At 37.2% G+C, this 12,352-nt stretch overlaps 1 protein-coding gene across 2 annotated transcripts in view; it reads left to right on the top strand.

Moving 5' to 3' along the window:
- Positions 1-12,352, top strand: part of LOC134665422 (cell adhesion molecule DSCAM-like) — a 123,159-nt gene that overhangs the window by 109,050 nt on the left and 1,757 nt on the right. Inside the window, exons 3-8 of one of the 2 annotated variants that reach the window (XM_063522386.1) lie at positions 1,490-1,913; positions 2,297-2,405; positions 3,011-3,093; positions 4,152-4,288; positions 9,989-10,169; positions 10,493-10,644. In XM_063522386.1, coding sequence (XP_063378456.1) covers positions 1,490-1,913; positions 2,297-2,405; positions 3,011-3,093; positions 4,152-4,288; positions 9,989-10,169; positions 10,493-10,644 — 1,086 coding nt within the window. Of the gene's footprint in view, positions 1-1,489; positions 1,914-2,293; positions 2,406-3,010; positions 3,094-4,151; positions 4,289-9,988; positions 10,170-10,492; positions 10,645-12,352 lie in introns of both variants that reach the window. The other variant, XM_063522385.1, reaches the window with a different exon arrangement.

Genomic DNA, 12,352 nt, shown 5'->3' with positions numbered 1-12,352 from the left:
GTCACATAGGTCGAAAATCCCTTGCTTGCCGTCCTTCATGGTAAAAATCTTTGAATACTGCAACTATTTAGAATATTTTGGGTTCAGTTTGCCTTTGTCTCCCCTTTTCTCCAAGTTTATGGTCGAGTATCACTTATAGATCCCAGCAGCTTTTGCTGCATGCTGCATGGAACCGGTTTTAAAAACCTCTAGAGCTAGCTTGCCGTTTTATTAGGCGATATTACAGATAGCATGAGTTCTGTGACGAAAATGTACATATTTTAGTTTTTCATCACTTGTAGTCTTGTTCGGTCTGTTTACTTTGTAATTACATGTATCAGGTGCTCTTTTAGTGGTTTTCTATGACATTTTTTACATTAAAAATTTTGACTTCTTAATTTGGTTGGGTTATCGGCGGCTGCTAACTTTGGCTGCTAACTTCACACCGGTCTAGCGCCACAGCTTAATATTCGTGATTATTTAAATTTAACGAAAGATATTGAAAAAAGGGGGCCACTACGGACTGTATTGTGTATTTAAGTACCTTTTGAATACATCAGACTAGTTTTTATGTTGCTGAATTCGTCAATCTATGCGTCCAAAGTTAAAACGGCCGTTTTTGTTTTGAGTTCCTAGATCGACGAATCCAGCAACATAAAAACTAGTCTGATGTATTCAAAAGGTACTTAAATACACAATACAGTCCGTAGCGGCCCCTTTTTTTCTATTATCTTTAGTTAAATTTAAATAATCACGATTATTTAGCTGTGGCGCTAGTGTGCACGTTGTAGGGCTCTTAAGGTGCATATGAGAATCCGTATATATTTGGTTATTTACGCAACCGATAAATATACAAAGCATAGGTACTACGAAGACTAAACTTTGCAGCTATTAACAAATTGGAACTTATATTTCATTGTTAAAAATATTGTGCGCGCGCTGCGTGAAATTGCTACCCATATAGAAAATTTCCGACGGCATACTTTGAGCTTTGGACTTGTGAAGTATGAGTTCCAATTTTTCTTTTAAATCTTTGTAACGAGTAGTTAACTAACATTGATAAACTGTACCCCTAGTCCCTGAGTGACTTAATCCAGTTATTTTATATTACCTGTGTTGTGTACAGTCGCCTGCAATAACATGTTGCTCTTCGAAGGCCGCAAAAATATGTGACACGCTCACGCTCTTATGGTTCTACTTCTATGAATAAGATCGTGTCAGATATTTTTGCATTTTATTGCAGGTTATTGTACAATTAAGTGATTACTACTACTTCTACTACTTATATTTGACCTAAAATATCTAGAAATTGTGTTATCCACCAGAAAAAAGATTTATATGAGCTTGATTTGTTTGTATAAAATTACACTGTATAATCAATGACATAGTATGCCCGTTTGCCCGTTTTACTGAGTACTTAATCAACTTTCTCTGAAATTACAGAACAAATATAACAAATATAACAAATATCCCGGCCTTGTTAAACACTGAATTATATTGTTATTTACAGGCACCGACGCAGACTCTTCTTCAAATAGCTCGAATACTCAGAACCGCACAGAAAGCTCGCAACCTACTATCAACAAAGTTTACCAAATGCTTCACACACCAGACGTACTCCAGACGATATCCAAGACAAACCCTTCCAACTTACCTAGTTTTAAAGACAGTGTAAATCGTACATGTTGCCGTGAAGGCGAAAGTAATAATTTTAAAGGTGCTCATTTTGTACATAATGCGTTAGATAAAAGGAATAAAAAGAGAGCTGTGCGTGTGATAAATGCTGGTCTAGAGACGACGACGATTGTCATGCCTAGTCCACCACTAATGACTGAGAGACGTCATAGGAAACATGGCGAGACGGGTTCAAGCGCACCGCTTTTAAACTACATCTTCGATACGTACTCCAACACGCATCACCACAAAAACGATAGGTAAGTAAGTGCTCAATCCATCAATCCTGACAGTGATATATGCGAAAATTTATGTCGATATCATACCGCATGTTTAATTTAAATTTCTGCCAGCTTTGGCAAATCTCTGTTTGCGGATCCTTTGATTATTTAGCGAATAGTGTACGAATTATATTAGCTAAATTGAAATTTGAAATTAATGGGATTGCAAAAATATCGCAATAATTTACTTAATGTGTGTGTTCAATTTAGTTTTAGAAATAAAATTTGTATACTTTTCATTTCATCGCACTAATTATAAGCATGCATATATATTGGAAAATGTATCTACGCTAGCTGGTAACATGAAAAGTGGTTTAAAAAAAACCATATTGATTAACATTATTTTTAATCATGCTTAGCAGACCTGGGAACGGGAACGGCATCTACACAGCCGCCGCACCAGAAATAGAGGCCCTTGTGGGGTCCACAGCTAACCTGGATTGCAAAGTCGACGCTTTACACGACAAAGTGGTAAATATTTATATCGAATTTTGACTATCGTGAGTCACTACGCGTACGAGTACTATACGCATACGCAGAAAAAGAAATAGAAAAGAAAAGAAGAAGAAGTCATGAGTTAAAACGAGTTAAAGTGAGAACTTTATACGTTTTAACTCATGACTTCTTCTTTTCTATTTCTTTTTTTTTTGGGTTTCGGATGAAAGAAGCGCTTGGCGTCCGTTGGCTCGTTGGGTGGATGACATACGGAAAATTGCGGGGCACTTTTGGATGAGACTAGCCAAGGACCGGGATAAGTGGCATACACGAAGAGAACCCTATGCTTAGCAGTGGGCACTGAAGGCTAGAATGATGATGATGATGATGATGATGAACTCATGACTCACTCGCGCAAAAATTTGCGATGTGCGGGCAACGTTAACCCAATACTCTTAGCGCCACTTGCACCATCCCTCTAACCCGAGGTTAACCGGTTAAACCTAAGAACCTAACCCAGTGTCAAATTGTACTGGTAACCATGATAACTCCAGGTTTAACCGGTTAACCCCGGGTTAGTGGGATGGTGCAAGTGGCGCTCAGTGTTTCAAATTGAAGACTGATTATAACTTATTTCTTAGGTGTCCTGGGTACGCAGAAAAAACGACCAAGAACCTATGGAATTACTAACCACGGGCACACAACAATACACAGCTGACGACAGGTAATACAACCTATAACCAAAGAGAATAGATAGTATAGAGGGCTATTGCCAAAGTAAATTTTGTAGTCACGGTACATTTACTGCCATCTATCGACACACGATTAAAACTTAAAATAAAATTGAAAATGTATAAATTAATCAAAATATGTTTACGGATAAATGATTTTTAATTTTTATTGTTCCATACTGACCCATATTCTTTCACTTATATGTATTAAAATTGTTAAATATCAAACGGTGTCGTCAACGCCATCTAGCCGAAAATAGGCCAACGGTGTGTGCGCCATCTATTCGAGAGAGACTTTTTCTTGATTTCCGAGGCACGTTTTTTTCTTAGACTTTATTTATCTTATACGGAGTTATATATATCTCTGCTAATCATTAACAATTCTACTTCTAAAAAACTGTTCCCTATGTTTATATTAGATTTTATTAAAAAAAACAGGGATAATCTTAAAACGTTACTTACTTGGGATCCCCTGAGAAATCTAGTCTAGACAGGAAAATACAGCCTTTACTAAAATCAGCCATAATCTACGAACATATAAATGTTCATGTCAAGTTTCATGTAATTTATGAATGTCGTTTTAAAAAATACTCTTCCTGATTGTAATTTCAATAGCCGTCAAAAATTTGACCTTGATACGATAATTGGACCTGTTAGTATCAAAAGTGACGTTTCTTCAAACAAATACGATCCATATCGTATCGAGATCAAATTTTTGACATTTATTAAAATTATAATCAGGCCGACCGTACCTAACTTCGATTGCACGGGAGTGGCATTTCGTTGGTGTGGTTCTTAACCTTAAAGGGGCCCACTGATTAACAGTCCGCCGTACGGTATCGGCCTGTCAGTTGTTCGGAACTGTCAAAATTTTGTTCTAACTGACAGGCCGATACCGTCCGGCGGACTGTTAATCAATGGGCCCCTTATTAATCTACGATATAGATGACAGACATCATGGTGCTACCTTTGGTAATTACTAATTAGGTAGGTGCCAATGCTTATCTAAGCTACCTACCATCATCTGTTCACAAGTAGCACTTTTCCTCAGGTACTCAGCTCGATTCATCCCTCCAGACATTTGGAGGCTACAAGTGAAGGAGGTCCGACCGACTGACGCAGCCTTTTACGACTGCCAGTTGTCGGCGCACCCACCTCGAACCGCACGCGTCACTCTGCGGGTACCGGGTGAGTGTAATTATTATTAAAAAAGAAATACCGGGTGTGGCCTGTAATAGACGTGCGCGCCGCCGCGGCGCGCCGCCGCCATAAGGAGCCAACGCGCCGCCGCCGCCGCCGGTAGTTTAAAATTCGCGCCGAGACAATAAAACCAATCGACATAAAGCGCGTGCGAAATGCCTAGCTTTAGCGTTCCGAATGTTCTGTTTTTTTTTTAATTCATTGCTTGTTTTATTTTAACCCTTAAATCGATAACGCCCATTATAATGGATATCCCAAGATAAAAAAATCTGCACCAAATATTAAAGCATAGCGTTACTTTCCTCTGGTAGCGTACTTAGACTACCAGGAAACTACTACTAATACTACTTGAATGATATGTTATTTTTAAGTATGAGTATATAAGAAAATATTTAGTTCAGTCATTATATATTTGGACCCGTGAATAATTAGTTAGGTCCCTCGGGGGGGTCACTGAGAGTGTAAATTCAAAAAGTAGACGGAATCAGGCTCCTGCGTATATTCAAAAGAGGTTTTTCTTGAATAACTCGGCCATTTTTGATTTTACAGTAAAACCGTGAGGACGAAAATTGTAGGAAATTTAATTCTCTACAAGTTTGGTCCTCACAATTTTTCTTCTAGGATCGATATTTTGGAAATTAAATTTATATTTATTTTAAAAAACATGAATTGGACTAAAAAAACCTTATGCACATAAAGTAGGTGGTCTATACTCGGCAACGTCCAAAATACTGGACGTCTTTTCATTACGCGGCGTATCTTTTTATTTACTCCGATCTTGGCAACGTCCAACATACTGACATATGTTTTTTTCATGATATTTCTACAATAAACCAAAAAAAAACGATGTAACACAGTTTTTTTGAGATTTTTCCCGTGTTGATTTAAGAATTAATCTTGGTTTCTCATTATACGTATATGTTTTAATTATTTGCTCGTGTTACAGGCCGCACCCGGTATATTTCCTTAACGTCTGGGTGTAGAATAACACACAATACAAATTACACAAACCACTTAGATACTAAACAGGATCCCCACTCAGCATAATGCCACGGCAAGCCATGACGCTGATTTTCAGTGGGTACCTGACTTAAACTTAAAACTAATCTACATCTAAACTAAAACTCAACGAGTGACAACACACACGTCAGACACAGATTACAAAATACATACTTACAATAAAAGAGGGAAACTACAACAAATAAATATTGTTAGTCTAATTGGGGCTATATGTGACGTACCATGGGTAAAGGTACCTTAAGGGGCCCACAGATTACCAGTTCGCCTGACGATATCAGCCTGTCAGACGCAAAAGGTGACAGTTCCGAATAGGTATCTGACAGGCTGATATCGTCCGGCTAACTGGTGTCAAAACAATCCCTTATTACTTCACTTACGGAGAACTTATAAATGAAGGGATGTTTACAAAAACAACATAACTGCTTAGAGCGGCTTAGAGCGGTTGACACTTTTTTAAGAACGTTGTTAATCGTTTCAGGTGTCAACCAGTGTAGTCAGTTAAATATGTTGTTTCTGTAAACATCTTTTCAAATGGTTTCTAAATCTGTTTGAATTTGAAACAGAGGTATATTAAGCTATGTTTTTATTTCTGTTTTCTGAACCACGCGAAAAAATAAAGCCATAGAAAACGCATAAGTGCCGCTACCTATTCTTAGCTCCCGCTCAGATACAAATTTCCCTCCGGGTTCCGATACTACCGGATAAACGTAGCCTATCGCCGCCCCGGGATCTTAGCAACAAACAAATTTAAAATTTGTTTTTAGGTTTAAAGTTACTCGATTAAACTTGTTCCTGAAACGTACATCCACAGATTGTGAGAGTTAACGAAGTCAATATTAGTGTCTAAATATTTAGAGGCGGTTTTAGACACCGTGGGGACTTTTCAATTTAACTAGAAATAGGTATATGAAGTAAACTTATCTAAAAAAACAATTCTTTGATAGGAGGTCGTAGTACTTCTTTAATACGAGTACGTGTGCGGTGTGGTATTAATTTCTCTTCTTCATCAAAATGCTGTTATTCAGTATATTTTGGTAAATACCTAATACTGAAGTGTCGTCGGAAATTCGGAAATTATTCATTTATTTCATCATTTAAGTATTGAATAATTACTTACGAGTACATTAGGTACCTATAGGTATAATAAAAATCAGCTATACACACTACACACAGCCATGTGTCTAGCCCATATAAACCTTTCGGTATCCATAAAAAAGTTCCTACCAATTGCTTCACTGAAGTGAATACATAAAGGAAATAACACATTTAAAATAAGTACTCAAAAGAAAGATATTCAATCGGTGTTATTACTTTTTGGCTACAAATATAATGACCACCAAAAAATACTTTGGTACCCTAAATAAAAAAATCATGCTTACCAAAAAAAATTACTGAACACCAAAAAAATAAGGCCTAAAATTACAAATGTACCACCATTTTAATTACGACTGCACTTCAAATTGTATTCGAATACCAAATATATTGAATGATTACCAAAAATCATTAATGATCACCAAATCTTGAAGACCAAATAAATGCGATATTTTCACCTAAATAAACCACTGTGATACCAAAAAATTTATACATATTACCAAATAAAGTAAAATGATGCCAAAATTACTAGCCCCTCCCGCTCAACCCCCGTACCCCATAACTTAGGTAGGCATACTTAAATGCTACTAGAAAAGTATGTTAGGTTAGGTTTGTACTGCTATCAGTTAAGTGGGCTAGGTTAACACTGCGACCCTTACAGAAACGAATTGCTACTAGAAAAGTGGGTTAGGTTAGGTTTGAACTGCGACCCTTACAGAAAGGAAATGCTACTAGAAAAGTGGGTTAGGTTAGGTTTGAACTGCGACCCTTACAGAAACGAAATGCTACTAGAAAAGTGGGTTAGGTTAGGTTTGAACTGTGACCCTTACAGAAACGAAATGCTACTAGAAAAGTCGGTTAGGTTAGGTTTGAACTCCGACCCACACAGAAACGAAATTCTACTAGAAAAGTGGGTTAGGTTAGGTTTGAACTGCGACCCTTCCAGATAAGAAATGCTACTAGAAAAGTGGGTTAGGTTAGGTTTGAACTGCGAACCTTACAGAAACGAAATGTTACTAGAAAAGTGGGTTAGGTTAGGTTTTGAACTGCAACCCATACAGAAACGAAATGCAACTAGAAAATTTTGCTTTGCTTTAATAGGATAGCAAGATTTAAAAATTTGGTTATAATTTTACATTAAAATGGAGTTCTAATTTTGGTGGTCATTTACTATTTTTGGGTTTACAATGATTATTTTGGTGTCATTTTATTTAATAGGATAGCACGATGTAAAAATTTGGTTATCAATTGACATTAAATTGGGGTTTGAAATTTGGTAATTATTTACAATTTTTGGGTTAATAATGATTAATTTGGTGTCATTTCCTTTAATAGGATAGTAAAATGTAATAAAATTGGTAATCATTTCACATTAAAATGGTGTTATAATTTTGGTGATCATTCATTATTTTAGGGTGGTAAAGTAGATTTTTTTGGTATTAAATTTTATTAAATCTGGTGATCAGTTAAATAGCAGCCTTACTTTTTTTTCATGTCCCGATAAAGCTCCCGATAGCCGAGCGAGATGACCTTTTTCATTCTGCTATAAAGTTAAAAAAAGATCAAACGAAAACTGTCAAATCGTTGTCGTATTTTTTAAGGTTTGTTTTTGTCAAAGAGCCAGAACTGGAGCACCAAAGTTCTCTTGAATCGTTCTATTTTTCTTAGCACGAAACAGGAAAAAAAAGTGCCAAGTTTTCGAATTATCAGAAAATGATAGAGCGTTTTCTGTAACACTGTAATATAATAATGTATTCGACACAAGCTTCTTTTTAGGGTTCCGAACCCAAAGGCTATAAACGGGACCTTATTACTAAGACCACTGTCCGTCTGTCTGTCACCAGCTATGATAGCTAGACAGTCGACATTTTCACAGTTGAAGTATATCTGTTGCCGCTATAACAACAAATACTAAACGGTACAGAACCCTCGGTAGGCGAGTCCGATTTGCGCTTGTCCAGTTTTTTAATCATGAATACAATTTACTTTTCTTTTTTTTTAAATACTGGCTCAACAGCCTTCACTTTCCTTTAAACGCTTTTGGTGCCGGGCGCCCGTTTCTAGTACAAAATGAACACACATACCTGTTATTGGCAATGAATGTGTTAAGGTGTTAAGCTTTAAAATTACTTCCGACGTTTCAAGGACGGCATTGTCCCATTGGACTCGGAGAAAGCTAAAATTGACATCAATATCTAGCTGCGCGAGTTTATCGAACTACCCACACTTGGTCTTAAAATAATGTCCATATAATTTTCCACCACACAGAATAGGTGTTTTTTCCTGTCCAAATACACTTATCATCAAAAGTAGCTAAGCGATCGAGTTATTTAAAGTAATCTAAGCAGAACTGTTTTGTTCAACTAATTAAAGTCTGTGCAGCTCATTATGAACACCTGGCCCGCATAGCCACTTTTGCTACTGACTGTAAATTCAAATTAGCCTCAGGATAAAACTAATTAATTTAGTCCTAACCAGCCCCACGACTTGATCTATGTTAATTCTAATCACTACAGCTAAATCAAGCATATTGCTTCAATTAATCCCGAGGACAGATTGCAGCTATAATGTCAATCGCTCCTGGCAACTAAGGAGGCGTCATCGAATATCACACGGTTATTACATTCCGTAAATCAATCGTAAGTCGGCTACCGTATTGGAAAACTCATTCAATTCTTTTCCTGTTTTTTGCGCAATTAATTCTGAAAATAACGGGTTTTTTAATGGCTGTTACGACTATTATCAGCCCTATTCGAACTTTATGAAACGTCAATTCATGAATCTAGAAACGATATGGATTCTAACAAAAACGTCACTTTGGACACTGACATATGTAACCCATATCGTTTCTAGATCTATTAAATGACGAATCTTAAAGTTCGATTTGGGCAGTTCTGGTAACATTCCATTTCTAATCGCAGCTGCACTACCGGTACTGAACGCGTCGCTGTCATTGCCAATTTCCATAATAAAATTAACAGTAATGCAGCTGTCGTTAGAAATGGACTGTCACCTTTAATCTGGTAGGGTAAGCATACAGCATGGTTTATAGTTCGTTTTTTTTAGCATTAGAAAGAACTTGCAAGAAGGTAAGCGATTTTGGCATGTCTTTAAATTGAAAAACGCTTTTTAAAAATCAAAAGCTATTACTTCTGAAAGCAGGAGAATATAAATGATCGTATTAGATTCATAATTGTTACGTATTTGCCGTAACTTATTTTTAAAATGTGTTTTTCAATTAAAAGACACATCAAGATTGTTTACCTAATTTCTAATGCTAAAAAAAAACGAAGTATAGAATAGTCAACATAAAATATAATTTTTTTTCATTATAAATTAAAACTGACTCTAATTGTTATTTGTTTTACAAGGGGGCAAAGTTGTAGTTTAACCGCTCGTGCCCAATATTGATACCCGAGCAAGCAAAAGATTCCAAAACCACGAGGGTAGCGACACCTTAAATTATGTAAAAATTATGATGTAGTCATGAGTGTCGTGATACTGTCAAGAGTTTATAAGTTACCTACCTCGCTTTAAAAAAACTTGTAGGTGTTGATCATTTTAATCAATCCACAGAAGTGTCGGTGCGCATAGTGGATGGTGCAGGCGCTAAGGTCTCCGAACAAGTTTGTGAACTGGGCAGCACTGTGGCGCTGCGGTGTGAGGTGCGGGGGCTGAAAATGGAAGGGGGACCCTCCCTGCTATGGTTCCGGAGAGACACCCTGCTGAATGATGACACCACAAGGGGTGGAATCAGGTGAAGTTCTTCATATGTATGAGAAGCGATTCGGTTTGGTTCGGCAAGTGAGAAAATTTTATTTCTACATCCTTACAAAAATACTCCTACTCGTAACTGACCAAATTAAGTTAGGTATATTTTGACATTGACAGAAACCGGAGTAATCCCAATAAGGCCTTAGTTTCCCCTCTGAGTTGGAAAGTCAGATGGCAGTCACTTCCGTAAAAACTAGTGCCTACGTCAATTTTTGGGATAAGTTGTCAAGCGGACTTCAGGCTCCCATGAGCTGTGCGGAGAAGAAGGAGAAGTATAATTAGACATTTCTTTTTTCTTTAATACAGTGTTCGCACCGAATTCGGGCTGAACGGCGCGAACTCTGTGCTGCGCGTGGCGCGCGTGCGCGGCGACGACGCGGGCCGCTACACGTGCAGCGTGGCGCGCGCGCCGCCCCCCGCGCCTCCCCCCGCGCAGGTCATACTGCACGTCATCAAAGGTACTACATTCCTTTCACATTGCTTAAACCTGCTATAGACCGACCGCTTAACTCACACGCGTATTCGGGAAACGAGATAATCACAAGATCTAGAAACGATATAGAGATCAACTAGATTTACATTAGATATCGACTAGATGTGACTTGGATATCTAAGTCATAACTTGTCGAAATCGTTCAAGAGGACCTCCAGAATCGCGGAAACGTCAAATTTGACATATCTATCTTGTCGAAATCGTTCAAGAGGACCTCCAGAATCGCGGAAACGTCAAATTTGACATATATATCTTACAAATATCTTTAAATTATCCATATCGTAACTTGTTGAGGTCTAGTAGAGATCTAATACATTTTTAGAATCGAGCCGTATGTCCTCGCCTGCGCGGCAGGCGTACGGCGCCCGCACCTTCCCCGCCACCCTTGGTCGTCCCGCCCCGTCGCCCCCGTACCGCGCAGACGACCGCACGGTCGATCTGTAATATTTTGTGACAAAAAAAAATTTATTGACAAAATGAAACATCAACTTGAAAAGTATTTAAGGTCTCTTCACGCAATGGAGAAGGCAACTTTATGAATTACATTCTCAGTGATGATTTCCAAAAGAAAATAAGTTCTCTCTCTTTCTCATCGCATGGAATCGTAGAACTCCACAATTAGCTCTTTATCGAACTTCCTCATTAAAGGACCTTTGTTTTTTTTTATTGATCGGGACCGAACGGTGCCAAATGAAACTCTGTTTCTGAAATTAGCTTTAGGTAGGTAGGTTAATGAAAATGTTGCAAAATGTATTAAATTCTATTCTATTCCGATTCAATTAGTCTGCATCCGTAACATAAATTACTATTTAATATAGGTACCACGTAGGTACGTATATTAAATAGTGCCCACTGGGCACAAACATGATTGTATTAAACAAAAACAGCATAGGTAATTAAATCTAAATTCTGCTAAAATGGTGCCTACTAATTTCCAATCAATATGAGTTCTGCAATTTAGGACTATCAATATTAAACAAATACGATCCATTGCGTAAAATACCAACCTATGTTTGACGTACATGAGCATTTATCAAAATTATTTCATCAGTGTTTCTGCGTATAGAATTTAGATTATAAATTAATCTCCCACGAGATAGATTCCCTAATGAGATCTAGATCTAATATAGCTAATTAAATGAAAGACAAATTCTAATTAGATGATACCTAGTAAAAGACCGCTTCACTATACAAATATAGTCCCCTATTTCTTGTCTAGATATTGACGTTATGGAATAAAAAATACTCAATTTATTGTATACTAACTCAAACCGCTACCCCAAGGTTTTCTATAAGAGATCGCTTTTAAGCGATAAGACCGCCTGTTGTTACCTAATATTTTCCTATAATAATTATTTGTAGCTTTACATGTAATATATATTAGTATTGTGCAATAAAGAATATTTACTTACTTACTAACCAAAGCCTTAGGAGCGATAAACGGATTTCTCCTGATACTTAAAATAGTGATAAAAATTAAAAAAAAATGAAACGAAGTTCATGTTAAGATAACGTAAAAACATTTTCTAAGATGTATTAAAATTTTCTAAGATGGTATATGATGTGATGGATGGTATGGCAGAGAGGAAAACGGGGACGTTTGCATGTAGAAGCGGTCTCGTGGCTTTGTCCAATTTCCTCTTAAACAGACTCACGAAATTAGTGATCCAAGG

Source organism: Cydia fagiglandana, chromosome 6 (assembly GCF_963556715.1).
Source record: "Cydia fagiglandana chromosome 6, ilCydFagi1.1, whole genome shotgun sequence".
NCBI lineage: Eukaryota > Metazoa > Arthropoda > Insecta > Lepidoptera > Tortricidae > Cydia > Cydia fagiglandana.
The sequence above is the reverse complement of the archived record's forward strand: the minus strand, read 5'-3'. Positions and strand labels throughout refer to the sequence as shown.